The sequence below is a fragment of the Arachis stenosperma genome, chromosome 8, assembly GCF_014773155.1.
Source record: "Arachis stenosperma cultivar V10309 chromosome 8, arast.V10309.gnm1.PFL2, whole genome shotgun sequence".
NCBI classification, from domain to species: Eukaryota; Viridiplantae; Streptophyta; class Magnoliopsida; order Fabales; family Fabaceae; genus Arachis; species Arachis stenosperma.
Genome location: NC_080384.1, coordinates 10,655,006 through 10,673,219, shown reverse-complemented (window position 1 = coordinate 10,673,219; position 18,214 = coordinate 10,655,006). Strand labels below are relative to the sequence as shown.

General features: G+C 28.0%; 1 protein-coding gene across 1 annotated transcript; it reads left to right on the top strand.

Moving 5' to 3' along the window:
* Nucleotides 1–662: 662 nt before the first annotated feature.
* Nucleotides 663–2,780, top strand: LOC130945010 (ethylene-responsive transcription factor CRF3-like). The gene has a single exon (XM_057873645.1). It carries the CDS (start codon nt 1,273–1,275, stop codon nt 2,494–2,496), a length of 1,224 nt encoding a protein of 407 aa, XP_057729628.1. The 5' UTR covers nt 663–1,272; the 3' UTR covers nt 2,497–2,780.
* The last annotated feature ends 15,434 nt before the right edge of the window (nt 2,781–18,214 follow it).

The following is an 18,214-nucleotide window of genomic DNA, read 5'->3' as shown; positions in this document are numbered from 1 at the left end:
TTCAAATAACACGTTTAAGAAATTTATAAACAAAGGTTAGCAGTAAAACATTTTGACCGTTATAAAAAATTAAAAATCAAAACAAAAATTCACCCACACACATGACACACCCACCACAAACAATTCACTAGCCAGCCAGAGATGAAGTGTTTCCAGTCCATAGAATCACATTATTACCAAAATACCCTCCCCTCTCACGTTTTTACACTTGCATTGATTTGGCTTTACACGAGCGAAAAAGCTGATTTCGGAAGAAAAATTAAAGCTCAAAACTGAAAACAGTAAAACACCACCATTTGATTAGTCAAACTAATTTGTTAGATTAATAAGTTACAAAACCCCGGGTATCTTGGTGTCACGTGACTCGCATCTCAACATTCGAGAATCGAGACCGTGCCATATGATAACTCAACTCAAATCTCCACCGTTCGATCCTGCAATCTTCCGAGTGGGCCACACCCATGCAACGTGTCAAAATCTAAGCGATGCGGCGCGTCGATGAGTCATGCGTGTTTCACCACCGGCTCCATAATAAAATCTTTTCTCTTTTTCCAATTTTTCCACTGAAACGGAAAATGGAAATAAATATCTGGTGCTAGAAAAATGAAAATAGAAATGGAAAAAAAGAGAAAGCATTTAATTTTAATTTATTGAGTCCAAAATTGCGATGTTTTTTCGGTTTCGGCTGGTGGGGATCCTATAAAAACATCCAGTTCGGTGTTTCGGTCTCCTCAGCAACTGAACTCTTGTTTCATACTCTCTCTTTTTCATTCTCATTTCTCACTACTACTGCTCCACTCAAATAACATTTTTTTCATATCATTTCTAAAGAAGAAAGAAGAATCTGAATCTTTCTCTTCTAGCTTTGAATCGGAAGGTTTCTTTCCCTTTAAAGGGAGAAGAAGTTTCAAGGAAGGTCTCCGCCATCACTTACCACCATCATCATTCATTCATTCCATTCCATTCCATTCCCCCAATAATTCTGCTTTCAGCTTCACCCTTAAGCCCCCTTTTTTATCCTTTCTTGGGTTGAAGACACACATACACAGTCTCATGTTTTTTTTCTCATCAAAAGTTACGCTTTTCTCTTTATTCCCATCACTCTCTTCCTCCTCCATTTCCATCATCAACACCTTCCATTTCTAATAGCTTTTCATGTCTTTATATAACATTTCGTCAAAAAAAACCTCTTCTTCTTCTTCTTCAAGCTTCTCCCTCAAGTCTCATCCTCTTATTTATTAACCCAACCTTATTCATTTCCCCTTCGACACCATGAACAGCTACTGCTACGACAACAACGACGTCGTTATGGAACAAAGCAATAGCATCCTATGCAAATACACAGTTCACCGCACTGTCACTAACAAGTTCACCAAACACAACAAGAAATCCACCATAGAACCCAGAACGGTGCGTGTGTCTTACACCGATCCAGACGCCACTGACTCCTCCGCCGATGAAGCAGAACAACACTTCCTCTCTTCTTCTCGCAAGAGAGTAAAGCGTTACATCAACAGCATTCAAATCGAACCCGCTTCCACCAAGAACGCTGTCTCCGCCGCACACAATAAGAAAAGGGCTACTGCAAACGCTGGCGACGCTGCTGCTTCTTGCCGCCGGCCGGCCAAGGCTCCGGTGACCACCAACGGAGGGAGGAAGTTCCGCGGTGTAAGGCAAAGACCATGGGGGAAGTGGGCGGCGGAGATTAGAGATCCGGCGAGAAGAGTTCGTCTCTGGCTGGGAACCTACGACACAGCGGAAGAAGCTGCCATGGTTTATGACAATGCGGCCATTCAAATTCGTGGCCCTGACGCTCTCACAAACTTCATCACTCCACCGCAGCGCGGAGAACCACAGCCACAGCCAGAACCACAAGAAGAAGAAGAAGCAGAAACAACCACCGCCGTGAAACCAGAAATGAAGGTGGTTGTAACTGCAGAAGCTTCCGGCTCCGGGTCCGGCTACGACTCCGGTTCAGAAGATCACCGGTGTCTGAACCTCTCATCCCCAACCTCAGTTCTCCAATTCAGAAGCAGCGAAACGGAATCGTCAGAGCAAGCAAAGAAACAGTCGTTCCTCCATTGTAGTAGTGATGACGTGTCAGGTTCAGGTTCAGTTTCAATGGAAGAAGTATTCGGAGAGTGCCAAGGCGAAACGAGCTTGTTCGAGGAGACTGGTGAGTTCTTGGGTTTGGAAATGATGCCGGTTTGGGATGAGGTGTTCGATTTCCAAACGCCGCAGTACCCAGTGATGTTCGAGGAGGAAGAAGAGAAAGGATTATTTGGGGAAACAAAGACGACGTCGTTTTGGTGCGCAGAAGAGGATCAAGAATTAAGCATGAAGAACTATAACAGTAGCATTGTTCTGGCTGATTCACTCATCGATTTCGAGAAGGCTTGTAATCCAACTCCAACTCCATCATCTAGCTTTTGCCAAATGGACGATGATTACTTCCAAGATATTTTGTTGGCTTCTGATCCTCTCGTCCTTCTATAAACCAAACAAATCGTTTACTTTTTTACTGCTGCGCTGCCCTCGCTGTTGCCTTGCCGGTTTCATTTCACGGCAGATTTTGGTTTTGCTTCCGGTGGCAGTCTGACGAAACACATCCCAAAATAATTAAATAAAAAATTGCGGATGCCTTTCATTTTGAATATTATTATTATTTATTTCTTTGTTAGATACTCCTGGCTAATGGAGAGGGGACTTAATTGAGTTCAGTGAAGTTTTGTTTAGATTTTTCTTATACTTTTTGCCCGAATAATATTAGGTGGTTGGAAAATGTGTAATATATTTATTATTTTTATTATTATGTGTTTCAAAATTGCTAATTAAGTGTTATTCAATTCTAATTTTGATTTGATTTTGGATCCTCTTGTTTCGGAAGACCAACTATTGTCCCGTTGAAAACAAAAGCAATGAAAATGTGGAGTGTGAATTGGTGACTGGGCGTGGCAAAAGCGCTGATTGCGGTGGTGGCCGGTTTGAGTTGGGGTCCAGAGCGGTGGTGCATATGAATCCTAGACTTTTAATTGATTTGTTTATTTAATTATTATTATTTTGAGGAAAATGGTGAGAATGTTATGTTATGTAGCACGCAGAAGCGGGAGGAGCATAAAGAGCAAAAGGGAAAGGGAAAAAAAAAATGGAAGGGGCTTTTTTGGTGCAAGTGTGATGCCGCAAAGCAAAAGTCTACAAAAGAAAACGATGAGTGCGTGCGCAATGTGTACATCAAAAGATGGAACTCAATAACGGGGTATCTATTTGTCGGGTACCACTTTTGCTTTTAATCACACATACCCTGTTAGTTAGTATTAGTATTATGATATAGGATTAGGAGAAACAAATAAGGTTTTCATTTTTCGGTCTCCCACAAGTCCACAACTGTGTTTTTCAACCCGATACATGAAAAATTAATTTCCTAGTTTCTTACAAATTTTCTATTTAAAGGTTGGACTTGAGCTTTGTTTATATTTTTAATTTAAATTTAAAATTTTGATACTTGTTTAAATAGATGAATAAATTAACCACTCGATTAATATATGATAGTTTTACTAATTTATGAGAAATTATTCCAGGTTTTGTAGTTTACTTCCTTTTCTAATGTGTAATTTAATTCATAAACAATTATATATGAACAGTTTGACTAATTTGCCGGTTTTGTGGTGTCTTTATTGTGCCCAACAAAAAAATAATAATAATAACTACATTTTGTTAAAGGTCATTTTTTTAACATAAGAAAACATGGTAAAATGAATAAATATCTAATTATTTTTTTAAAATAGTTAAATTCACAAGTTATAAAAATGATAAAAATTTAATGTTGATTAATTTTGTATTTTATTATTTTAAAATAATTATATTAAATATATGCTAAAATTAGTCACTAAAGTAGAATATAAATTAAAAAATAAATTAAACTACACATGTATTTATATACAAATATATAATAATTAATTTAATGATATTTTTTATGTTTATATAGTATTTTTGTTCAACAAATCTCTCCATTTAAAAATTATTTTTTTTATTCCTCTTTTAAAAGATATAGAATAAACATAAAAATATCGTAATTAAAAAGATGTATAAAGAGACAAAATTACTATAATATATAAAAAAAACTTCAATTAATAAAGTTATACTACATCCTATTTTTTCCTTTAAATTCTATACTATTAGAGATAGATGTAAAATAAAAATTACAAAAATATTTGAGACATAATAGAAAATTAAAAATATTTAATAACAGAAAATAACTAAAAATAGATAAAAATTTGTCTTATTTAATATATATTAATTCTAGTAATAATTAATAAATATTAAATAAAATAAATTTTGATTATTTTTGTTTTTTTAACATTATCATAAAAATTAATCTAAATAATTTAAAATTATTTTCTTTTATATTTTTTAATTATTCTTAAAATAATTAAATAATTTTAAATACAATAAATATATAATTATTAATATTAAATTAAATTAAATAACTTTAAGTTATTATTATCTTCCTAACATTACTATAAAAATTCTATACGTTCTACTCGATATGCATGATAAGACAAGGGGTATACAAAAGAACACCTGCAAGCAGCGGCTGAATCAGAGTCTAAAATGGTCATGTTCTTTCCAAAATTGTTAACAAAAAATATTATTTATACATTAAAAATTAATTATTAAATTAATTATTATATATTTATATATAAATATATATTATTTAATTTATTTTAATGTATATTTTATATTTTAATATATATTTTATATAATTAATTAATTTAATGATTAATTTTTAATATATATATATGTCATTATAATCTAATATGTATATGTGTAAATGTGTATTAGCGTGTAGTGTATGTGTTACGATTTTTTTTTCCCGATGTATTATATTATTGAATTTTACATGAATTTGTACAGTAATCTTAGTCTATTAGCACTTTAATAGTAGTGTATAATTTAAAAATAAAAAGTTAAGTGTTTGAGCCTTAAATAATAAAAATATTTGTACAATATTTAACTAAAATCACTGCTACATAGCTCCCAGATATCGACGGCCTGCTGGAAGCCGTGGAAGGCAGAAATTATGGATGGTCAAGCCTTCGGTAAAAACGTGAAGGCATCTCTAAAAATGGACATGATTTTTTTATTTGAAGATTTTATTTACTAATAGTTTAATAAATAAAATCTTACTTTTTATAAGGTTACGTTTGAAAATAAGATTAAGATTAAGAGATTGAGATTGAAAAATAAAGATTGTAAAATTGAGATTAAATTAAATTTTTATATTATATTTAGTATCAAATTATATTTTAATATTTTATTTGATTCAAGATAAATATAACTTGATTATTAAAAATAATATTATTAAAATTTTAATTTGTGTTTTTAGATTTTTTTATATTTTTATTTTTTTAAAATATTAAAAAGAATTAAAATTTTATATCTTATATAAAATTAAAATTTTAGTTTGAAATTTTCAATTTTATTTCTAATCTATAAAAAAACCACTATCTAAAAATACTCTCCGTCTATATATGTGTGTTGCAGTGTGATTTTTAGGGAGAAAACATGCATGGAAAGAGAAAGAATAAAAAAAAAAAGAGTTGCAGTTTGTTTCTTACATTAGTAGAACATGTAAGAGTTAAAAAAGGATTTTTTTAAAATAAATAAAATAAATATTTTATTTATAAATATAAATAATTTGAAATATTTTTATTAATTTGTGCAGTATGTTTTATCTCATTTAAAGTGTGAATAAAATATACATATCACGTTTGTACATATGATAGATAGAAGAGAGCGCTTTCTAGGTATTTTATTTATAATATAAATGAGATATACACGTACTTATTTTATTTACTGTAAATGTGATATAGGTCAAGTTAAAATGTCACTGTAAACGAGATATAGTACGATAAAATTTAATCAACTATAAAAAGATCTACAAATTATTGGTATTCTCCACAAATATCTCAATCCTTCTTTTCATCCGTTTCTTCAATAAATTTAGTAGAAATGTCTAGTAGTAGTGAGTTTTTGGTTGTAACACTGTATCCCAATTGTTACATGCGAAACAGTGACATTGAGTGATGGTGCACTCACTTCATGATAGGTGGTAACTGATAAGTGTGGACATCTGGATGTCATCGCTCCACGAATGCAATGATTAGGAAGTTGTAAAATATGAAGTCCTAAACTGTACCTATGGGTGGAAAAAGGTCAGGCGACCTGCCATGGGCCTGCAGACTGGCCTGTATTTGGCCTGGCCTCTTTTAAAAGCCTTAATACATTAATAGGCCAAGCACAGGCTCATTAATTAGCCTTATAGATTTGTCAGGCCTGTTTGTGCCTGTTAAAATATAATTAAATATATAAATAATTATTTATTATTAATAAAATTATGAGATATTTTAAATTTATTATATTTTATTATAAATATTTTTGTATATTTTAAATATGTTTAAAAGTTTAAATTGTTTTATAAATATTAAATATATGACATATTACATATAAATATTTTTATTAAAAAATAATTTTTTAAATAATATTTTTATTTTTGTAAAAAAAATTATCAGGCCTTTTAACAGGCTTCAGGTCAGGCCAGGTCTAGTACTTTATAAAGAGCCTATAACAGGCTGCAGACCAAGCTCAAGCCAATCAACTGTATGACAGGCCAGACTTTAGCCTGTTAAGAGCAAAGCCTGGCTTGCCCTGACCTGTTTCCACCCCTAACTGTACCGTGTTGCCAATCCCAATCTTCCGCAGGTAAATAACAATAACATCCGGCAGTACAAGAGTGTGGCTCACCCGGCTAGATAGTAATAGGTGAGGTTTCTGTTAAACAATGAAATCTTTTAATAACAAATATATTTCAATCGTAAAATCTTGGATTTCAAACCAAGTTCTTTAGCATATCCAAAATTTAAATTAAAAATATAAAATTCGACTTAAAAAAATAAGATAACGTAATAAACAATTAATGAATGAATTGAATTAAATTAATTAGTAAATTAACATTTACTAAAAATACATTTGACACCTAACAAATGTTAATAATTTGCTAACTAATCTATTTTATATTACCAAAATATAATCTATTCTACTCATGTATAACAATACCAAATTTATAAAAGTATCCTAACTATAATCACACATGCTTATTTATTTAAAAGATAAAAACAACAACATTGACTTAGAAGTCGATTGTTCCTGCAATGTGCCAAATAGCATTCAAGCAGTTGATGTGATCGTCCCGTGCATCTGTATGCCCCATAACATTTAAGTATCTCAGGAATATCAACAAAATATTTGACAAAGAGAGAAATAAAGATTGATGGGTATGGATAGTGATATTATAGGCACTGTGAACGAGTTACATATATAGGCACGTGTAAACCTTATCTTGTTTACAGTGTAAATGAAATAAGTATTGCATATCTCATTTACATTATAAACGAGATAAGTTATGCGTCAGATCACATGTACAAACGTGATATGTGTATTTGCTGACGTGTCTTATCTCATATATAGTGTAAATAAGATATGTAAATATTTATTTCGTTTACATTGGAAACGAGATAAGACATGCTGCACAAATCGATAAAAATGTTTCAAATAACTTTTTTTTTCCAAAGTCAGATAATTCTATTTATGAAATGAAAGAAATATAAAAGTGTCCATATATGGGACAAGAAAAAAAACAAGAGACTCCCAATGCTCTACTATAGAGGTAATATCATATAATAATCTAATAAGAGAAATAAAAGAAAGTAAAGTGCTCATCAATTAGGAATTGGGGATTTGTTGAAACTCCTTCTGCAACTTCAAAGTCGACGCTATTATCTCTTCCACAGTAGTTGATACATTATCAAAGATGAACTTGTTCCTAGCCTTCCATAAGGACCAGCCCAAAATTACCATCATCATCCTTTGAGAGGAACTATTGGGTTGGATACGCAAGACCTTCATTCTCAAGTTTCACTCAACATAGAAATCAGAGTCTTCGGTGCCTCTTATCGTAGCCAATAAACCCATTTTTAACCAAATCTCCTTTGATTTCTCATAATGAAAGATGTAATGATTGATTATTTTTTGAAATTGTAAGCATCTTCGGCAGGTGGGTTGAATCGATGGAATGCAATGATGAAACTTTTGTAGCACTGAAAGCTTTTCATAGAAGCTTCTCTAAAGAAAAATCTTAATCTTCGCCGAGATTTTCAACTTCCACAGTTTTTGCCACAAATTTCGTTGTGTCATAATCTTTGGGTAAAATTCAATAGGAGGATGCGACAACCCATAAGACAGACGATACCCATTACTCGCTTTATACAAACCACATTTTTTAAAGGCCCAACAAATTTTATTTTCTCCACCCCAATTGTTGTTGCTAGCACACATTGACCATTAGAAAAATGCTTCTAAATAGAGTTTGATTCCACAGACCATTAGAAAGTATTAAGTTCTTGACCTTCAAGAGTGGTTGATTTTGCAGATTGAAAGTTTCAAATGGAGGAAAAACACAAGGATATGAAGGAGCAAGTCAAGGATCTCTGAAGATTCGGATACTGGACCCATCACTAACTCGTTTAGCCCCTTTTTCAACAACCTTACGTCCTTCCAATATGCTACGTTACTCCCACGAAGGTACTGCTCCGATCTCTGCATTCATTATAGAACTATATCGAAAATATTTACCTTTGAGGAGTCTAGATAGGAGTGATTGTGGTTGAGAGACAACCTTCCAACATTGTTTTGCTAATAGCGCCAAATTCTGAGCCCCTATGTCCTTAAAACCTAGTCCTCCTTCCAATTTCGGCTTGTCATAGTATCCCAACTAATCCATACCATTTTTTGTTCTGTACCTTTTTTATCATACCAAAATTGGGAGAGTATATTGTGAATCTCCCTAATTAAAGTGTCAGAAAGACGGAAACATAATAACGAATAAATTGGGATAACCTCTTCAATAGTTTTTATTAGAACATGCCTACCTGCAGAAGAGAGAAGTTTTCTTTTTCACCCTTGAACTCGCTCCCTCATCTTGTCCTTGATTTCTCTGAAGTTGGCCTTTTCCACCTTTGAACTCATTTCCTTTATTATGTGCACTAATATGAGCAATTTCTAATTTCCAAGCCAATAGTAATGGAGCAGCAAGAGGAGTATTATTACTAAAGAATAAGGTTGATTTATGCAAATTAACTTTTTGGACATTGAACTTCTTGTATGATTAAAGAAGACTGAGAATATTGTCACAACTATTTTCTGACGCTTTGCAAAAAAGAATTGAGTCATCTGCAAACAATAAATAATTAACAGTAAGACATCTTTGATTGATATGAATACCTTCAATGAGATCATTTTGCTTTGTCTTGTTTAGTAAAAAGAATAATTATTCTATATAAAAAAGAAAAAGGTAAAAAGATAGAGGATCTTTGTGACGGATACCTCTATTTAGTTAAAAAAAATCAAAAAATTGACTTTTAACAAAAATAGAATAAAAAATTGTAGTCATTATCTCCTATATCAAATTAATTCACCTAAATTCAAATTCCAATTTTTTCAAATAACTTATATCTATAAATAAAAAATTTATTTTATTTATTTAAAAAAATCGTAAAAAGAGAGTAAAACTACTTAATTACTTATGAATAACTTATTAAATGAGATTTTTTCTTTTTATATAACCAATTGTTAAGGCTAAACATATTGTTGTTCTGATTTTGATAATGTCATTTTTTTTAATAAATTTATAAAAATATACAATACAAAAAAAATTTGTATAGAGTGATATTATAAAAGATAAAAATAAAAAATATCATTATTCTAATAGTAAGTAGGATTTAGCTAATTGAAAAAGTTTTTATAAAAAATATATAAAATTTAAAATTTTAATTTTGATTAAATAAAAAATTTAAAAAGTTTTAACTAATAATTATCTCAGTATATGCTCAAAAACACAAATTAATTAAATGAAATGATGTTCAATTTGTTCCTTGAATTTGCATGTGAATCTTAATTTAGTTCCTAAATTTTATTGTCTCTATTTAACTTTTAAACTTTGTGAATTTGACTCATATTAGTTCTTGAAATAATTTCGACGTTCAGACGTAAACGAAATGCTGACGTGGATAGTTGGATGCCACATTAAACTCGGTAAAATATTATCATTTTTATTTTGACATTCAAATAGGTAAAAAATAATATTATAAGTGGTGTTTATTAAAACTTTTTCTCCCAAAACAAGTGATTTTGTATTATTTTTGGACTATTTGAATGCAAATCTAAAACGATATCATTTTATAAATTTCAGTAGGACATCTAATTATTTATATCAAAACTCTATTAATTTTTATATACTAAAAATTATCCCAAAAATTAATATAAGTAATATTTATTAAATTTAGAGATTAAATAAAATCAATTAAAATTTTAAAAATTAAATTAAAATTCACTATAAATTCAAAAATCAAATTAAATATTAACTCTTAACTAAACCCTTGTATTAGTTTTGGTCTTTCCCTCACATTAATGATTCAATTAGCTACTTTAAATGCCAAATTAACTAAGAATAGTTGGTTGTTTTCGTTTTGACCGTTGTGTTGAACTGTTGACCACCTTAATTTGAGTATGCGGCATTTCCATGGGCCTTTGTCTTACTTCTAGACTTTGGAGTCCGTTCGCGATTTAATAGCTTAAAAAATGTTTAAGGTCATTAATTACTTAATACCAGGATTATATTCTATTAAGTAGTCCCTCTCAATTTATAGAAATATTTGAAAGATAATAAAAATCAACTTAAATTTATCTAAAATTATTTTGTTTTATATTTATTAATTATTTTAAAATAAATATATAATATTAGATATAATATATTTAATAGACTTATGCCATTAGTTAACAAACTTTATTTTATTGTTACAATTTATTACATTAAAAAAGTTATATTAGCAGATTCATCTATTTAAATAAGACAATAATGCTCATTTATTTACAACTAAAAATACCCCGGTCTATCTATTTTATACTCTTCTTTCTCTTATCTAATAATACAGTATACAATAAAAAGTTGTTATTGGTTGTTTCCAACTTTATAGTCATAGAATTAGTATTATTCATTAAAATACAGATAGAAAACAACCCAACATAAGTGTATTGTAATGGTTGATTCTAACACTATTAATTACGCATATAACTGATGAATATATTTATCAACCTTTTGAAGAATTACAATATGTTTATAACACACCATCAAAGTAATAAAGTAATATTTAAATTTTATTTTATATTTAAATTTTAATTTGAATAATATAAATTAAATTCAAATATTTAAATATGCTAATAAAAATAAACTTTTTTTTAATTGGTACGAAAGTAATATACGTATTTATATTCATATTGAGATTAATTTTTGTTATTAATTCTTTAACCAATAAATATATAATCTAAATTAATAAAACTTTTTTGCAATTCTTTACCATCACAAAATTTTTTTCTAATAATTAGACTCACGTATATTTATATATATAAAGATAAAAATAAAAAAATAAAATTTTGTGTATTTTTTTATTTTTGACATATATATATATATATATATATATATATATATATATATATATATAACATGAGATTGTTATTAATTTTAAATTTAAATATTTTAAATTTTATAAATCTTATCACAATAATTTAAAACAGAATCAATTAATTAGAATCTAATTTAAATCTAGAATTTAAATTTATAAATAAAATAATTAATTATTTTTAATTCTTATTTAATATTCTTAATTATTATATTATTATTATAATATTGGTATTAGTAAAGAATATAATAATATTCTATTTAAATTAATATAATTATTTATTTGATTAAATTAAAATAATAATTACATAATTCTTTAACAAATATTAGAACACTCATTAGTGTGTGACTCTATAAGTTCAATACTAAGCAGATAGTAAATTAGTCATACTAAATTTATTAATAAAAATTGGCGTCTAACAACATTCCTTAACGACTCGATATATGAAGTAATATAATTTTACTAAGAACTCAAGAAAAATAAAGTATAACTCCTTCCTTATTTTCAACTATTGATTAACTCTTAGAGTATGGTTTAAATGTCAAGTTCTAACTTATTACCATTATTATAATGAACAACGAATGACTTAAGAAATTCGTTTCTTTTTCAATCTCCTTAAACAAAATTTTATGTATCTCAATTATTATAGTCATAGAACTCAAATTTTTTACCAATAGTTGACGAATTTTTTATTGACTAATCATTACTTTTACAAATATTTAAATCATTCACAATATTTATTCAACTAGCATCCTAAAATATACAATAGGCATCTAAAATTAAAATATAATAAAAAAAAGTTTGAAACCAAACTTAAAAAACCAAGAATAGTCAAAACCTTCTATTTTTAACTTTATTTAATGAGAAGAACAATATTTATTTATTATCTTTTCACGTATTTTTTTTACCGTAATAATTATTGCATATAAAAGCATTGATGGCATATATTAAATAGCATATTATAATCATGTTCGTTTATTAATTTATATTTTTATTAAATGAATATACATAATTTATATTTATGGTATTTCATTTACATTATAACAATAAAAGCACATTCTTAAATGATTTATTCTAGTTTTTTAACACAAATAATCTAAAATTTTATCATATTAAATTTTAAAAAATATCAAATATTTAAATTAATTTATTTAATCTATAAATTTACTCATAACATTTATAAATTTATACACATAACATCCATAATTTTATATTAATAATATTCATAATTTCGTACTTATAACTTTCGTAAGTTCATACATAAAATGTCCATAATTAATAAATTTTTACAAATAATATTACCAAATTTTTTATATAATATGATGATTTAATAATTACTTTTAAAAATTTATTTTTTAATTTGTGATTATATTTTATTATTTTATTATTTTTTATTTTTATTTTATAATAGTCTATATATAAAATATGAGTTGTATAGTAGAAATTGTTAAAATTTTTTAATTTAACATCTATAATTTTAAACACTGAATTGGTGCTAATTTTTTATTTATTATCTTTTTTACAGGTCAAAAATTAATAAATTTGAACGTTTCTGATTTTCAATAAATAGAGACTAATTAAATTTATAATTTTTTATTTTTTATAAAATGTGTTGAGGTGATTTAAAATTATTTTAATATTAAAAATATAAAAAATTAAAATTTTTATTTAAAAAAAATTATAGAATTTTGACTGTAATAATGAAAAAGAGTTTTTTGAGATTTGATTTACATTAAATTTGGAATTGACTTTTAACGTAATTAAATGAGAGAAGATAATTATAAAAAAAATTATTTGTATCAATTAAATTAGGAGAATAATTCACACTCTCTTATAAGTATAATATTATTAATTATATAATTTTATTATTGTCTATCTTATTTTGGATACTTGACATTACTTATATAATAAATACATTATTAATTATTAGTATTATACTAAAGAGTTACTATAAATACATTATTAATTATCATGACAATCACAAATAAAAAGAAATTCTATTATCATATATATTTATTTTGAGAATATTCTATTAATAATATACAATAACTATAATCATTAAATTTTTTAAAATAAGTCAATTCAATAGCCATCTTTTTCTCTCTCTCTCTATATATATATATATTATAAGTTATTAATGTCCTTTTAATAATTTTATGATTAAAAATAATTTATATTAAATTCTATTTTTTTTATTATTATGATCAATATTATATTAATAAATTTTTAAATTTAGTCTAAAATTTTATTATAGTAACTCTTTAGTATAATACTAATAATAAATTATTTGATACATAATATATTAAATATAATCATTATTCCCAACGCCTTTTACTACCTTTTAATGCCCGTTTATTCGTTTCCGTTTTTACTTTTATCTCACCATGCATTCTTTTTTCCAGAGGGTTACAACTTCTAAAGTTCGGTTAATACACTACAACACCACTGGGGTTACGGTGATTCTAGGATAATATTGTGGCGATTTTTTACCACTGCTAAATATATTACGACGGCTAAATATTTGTTAAAAAATAGGCTACGGACAAATAAATAATAACGGTTTAAGCTAATTGTTAGAATAACCATTACAAATTAAAAAATAGTTTTGCGGCGGTTAAAAACTGTTGCCAAATTCTTGATTTTCATTAAAATTTTAGCTTTTTTTTAAATATTTTGCCTCATTTATAACTGTTTGTTTATTCAACTTTAATTTATTAATTATTGATTAATTTAAAGAATTTCCAATAAAATAAAGCAACAAAATAACATAACAAACTAAATTATATATATACAAACATAACATATAGAATGAGATTATCATAAGTGCATCATTCAATATAAAGTAAAATTCGATAATTTCAAGAAAATAAACACAAAACACTAAAATAACTTAAATTTAATAGTATCTAATAACAAGGATTGAAAGTTATTATTTTTGTTACGGGTCATGATTGCCAGATGAAGATGGCCTTGCACACGATGAGGTCGGTGTACTGTCCAAATAATCCAACTCTGTAGCAACGTCAATTGACAAATTGTCTCCTTACTGTCGGGTTAGATATCCCAAAAGCTTCTCTATCGACTGTCTCTTTGCCTACTCTTCTTCTGTCTTGGCCGTTAATTCTGCAATCCTCCTCTCATATTCTTCATTTGGCACATCAGAACCCGACGGTTGTGCAGCAGCGTTACCAAAAACTTGGGTGAGATAGTCTAGCACTTAAGGCACGAACTTGTCCTGGGTGCTCCTTTCCAAGAACTTGTGCTAGCAAATCATTTTGTGAAAGGTACTTAGAGGATTCATTTTGACTCTCAATATTCGCAATTGCTTCCTACAGATATACAAGAAATTGGGTTATGACGATTTAAAATTAGCACGATATATACAATAAGAGAAGTTTAAAATTTTCAAACATTAGTTATACTAACAACACGGGCATCGGTATGGATATAGGAGCATTTTTTTCTTAAGAATGATGATAAATAACTCTCCTTTACCAACGGACCTTCCTCGTACTTTTTCCTATAACATTGATCGACATAATTATATAAATAACAATACCATATTTAGAAAGATTAAGCAAAATCTCAAAACAAATTAAATAATTATTTATTACTACTTTGTCTTTTTTTTACCAATGTTTTGGAGCCTCTAATACGTACGTAAAGTTGTTTATTCCGATTTAAAGCGTTTTGTTTATACTTTTTTCATAAACAAATAATAGAACAAATACAAATAAAAATGGGATGTTGAATATAAAACATAAAAAATCTATTATATATACACATGTATATTTTTGTGAAAATAATAAAAAATATAGGATTGTCTATATTGTTCTACTTTTATTACTTGCTGCTTAATCTAAGATAGTGTTACCCAAAGATTTTGTATAAAAAAATAATCGAAAATCATTAATCATATCAAAATTAAAATAAGATCTCAAGAGAAAAATTACATTAACAATTAAGGAAAAGAAATTATATTTAATAATATTACTAATAAGTATTCTGAATATATTCATCGAAAATTTTGAACCATCATTTTTTTAATTTAAAATGATTAAATTATTAATGTATCTAATATGTTAAATAGTTAAAATTTTCACCATTAAAGTTTTAACAAGCAGTTTTGGAATATTATTAATAAATTTTCATGTAATAAGCTAGCGTTTACCCTTTTGGTCAACTTGTAAAGTCAGCTAAAACAAGCTGGCCAAAGAATGATAGAATGATGGATCCTATGTTTTGTATTTTCCTTCTTCAAATTTACTTCCAATTTCAGTTGATATGACACGAAAGTAAAGATGAATCTGATTGACATGACACGAAGTTGCAAGATGAATGCAACTACGAAAGTAACATGCCCGCTACTTAAAGTGGGGGTCACCAAAAAAATAAAAGGGGGGAGAGAGAAAAAAAAGTGATGAAATTAATATTTTCCAATTACTAACCACAGTCAACATCTAAAATAAATAATAATTTGTTAATGTTAGTCATTTTAACCTAGAACCGTCAAAATGAGCTAAACTAATTGGACCAAACTGTTTATTCGTTTAAATGGATGGACTTTTCCTCTAAAATTAAGCTCGTTTAAATTTCGGGTTAAACGGGTTGAGCCCGATTAATCCGAAAAAAATGATGGGTTAAACGGGCTAGCCCGCGAGCTAAACGGGTAGTCCGTTTAATTTTTTTTACATTTTTTTAAAAAAGTAGCACTTTTAGCTAATATTTTTTTCGATTTGACCCGAAAATCCGACCCGTCAGTTAAAAAATATTTTTTTATTGGTTTTTGACCTAAAAGTAGTATTTTTTGTCAAAAATATTTTTCAAAAAATAAAATAAAATGATAAACAGGTTGGTCCGTTTAACCCATCGGGCTGACCATAAACAGTCCAAACTAAAAATTCTTATCCGCGAATAAAACGAGTTTAAACGGACCAGTCCGTTTAACCCACAGACTTAATGGGCCGAACCTAAATAAGCCGAGTTAGCCCATTTAACAGCCCTATTTTAACCATCTTATATCTCCACACCTAATTATTTTACCCTTCCAATGCTATAAATTTATTCTAGAGTTTAAATTTCCATTCTAAACATGCATACTTGATAATAAAAATAATTTAATTATATTTTCATAACATTAAAATTAATAAATTTTAATAACATATCTAAATACAATAAAATTTTATTGATTCCTTCAACTTCTAACAATAAAACAACAGCAACAACAATATTAGCAATAATAAGAATTTATATTTTAGTCAATATTATTTTAAATTAACTAATAGTTAAAAACGTGTGAAAAATTGCAAAAAATAAAAAAGATAAACCAAATAAATTAAAGCTCTTTTCACCGTCAACACGGCGGTAATTTTAGAACGGACAAACAGAACTCTAATCAATGAAAAAATGATCCTACAAAATTTGGTTAGAGAGAGAGTATATACAAAATTTGGTTAAAACATCCGTAAATTATATTACCGATATCTTAAAATACTATATTTTATTTAACTGAATTTTACTAACGTTTAAGCGTTAGTAAATTTAATGTACACGCTAAATTAAAAATTTTGAAACGTCATTTTTAACGACGGTCACGGCCATTAGTAAAATTAACAACGACAATTTAAAAAGTTGATAAAATCGTAAGTAACTTTTATTTTGTAGTTTTGTATTTTTGAAAAATTTATCGCGGTTTAACCATTGATAAAGGCAAACGTCAATAATATAAGACATGCAGTTGACGCCAACTAGTATTGATGGTTGATAAAGAAAATGCGAAAAAAGATAAAACGCGCGCTTTTATTAGTGACAGTTACTTTTATTAACAGGTCGTCTTGATAAACCCCGCTTCATCACGGGCCTTCATGATTTGGGTGAGTTTTATGGAAAATAGATTAAGTGTAAGAAAATGGTTAAAATGAGAGATTCAGGATAAGTATACTTGTGAGGAAAACACTTCTATTAATGACGAATAAGCAATACGAGAACTAATGATGAAAAATAGAGGTGGAGAACAAGTGTTGAGACCTCTACTAATGTCACAAGAGGATGAATGAGCTTTGTTTAAAGTGGATAGGGGTTGGTTAATGGTTATCGAGTGTTCTGGTGGAACACCCGAATGCCAATTTTTACTCGTGAAGGGGATGAATGAAATGAAGAACAATGAGAGAAATTTTGGGGAGAGAAAAATATGGGTTCTCTAGCTTCTCAACTTCAAAAATAAGAAAGGTCTAGAAGAAGGTCAAGGTAAAAGTGCTTTACAGAGATAGCTTGAAATCCTTTTTATAGTGTAAAACCATGATAAAGAGAAAATCTATTGTCCAATGATTTTAATCTGATATTTGGTTTACTCTTTTTTTATCCCAAACATCTTTTGGTATTCCCGTCACTTTAAATCTTTTCAACTGTTCAACAGAGGAAGTTGATTCCCACAAGTTAAACTAAAACTCATGACATGTGACATTAGTGAAGGGATATCTAGTTTGCTTTTCTTTTAACTAGATGACACATTTACACTCCAAATCCAACCAATTTACTTCCACCAATTTAGTTCCTACCGAAGAGAAATTCAACTCCTCAAGGTATTTTTTTGGGTTCCATCCTTTTATCCAATACCTTTAGGAGAAACTTGATTCTTGTTT

Excerpts from the sequence above, each read along its gene's own strand:
- LOC130945010 (XM_057873645.1), top strand. The coding sequence starts at position 1,273 with ATGAACAGCTACTGCTACGACAACAACGACGTCGTTATGGAACAAAGC.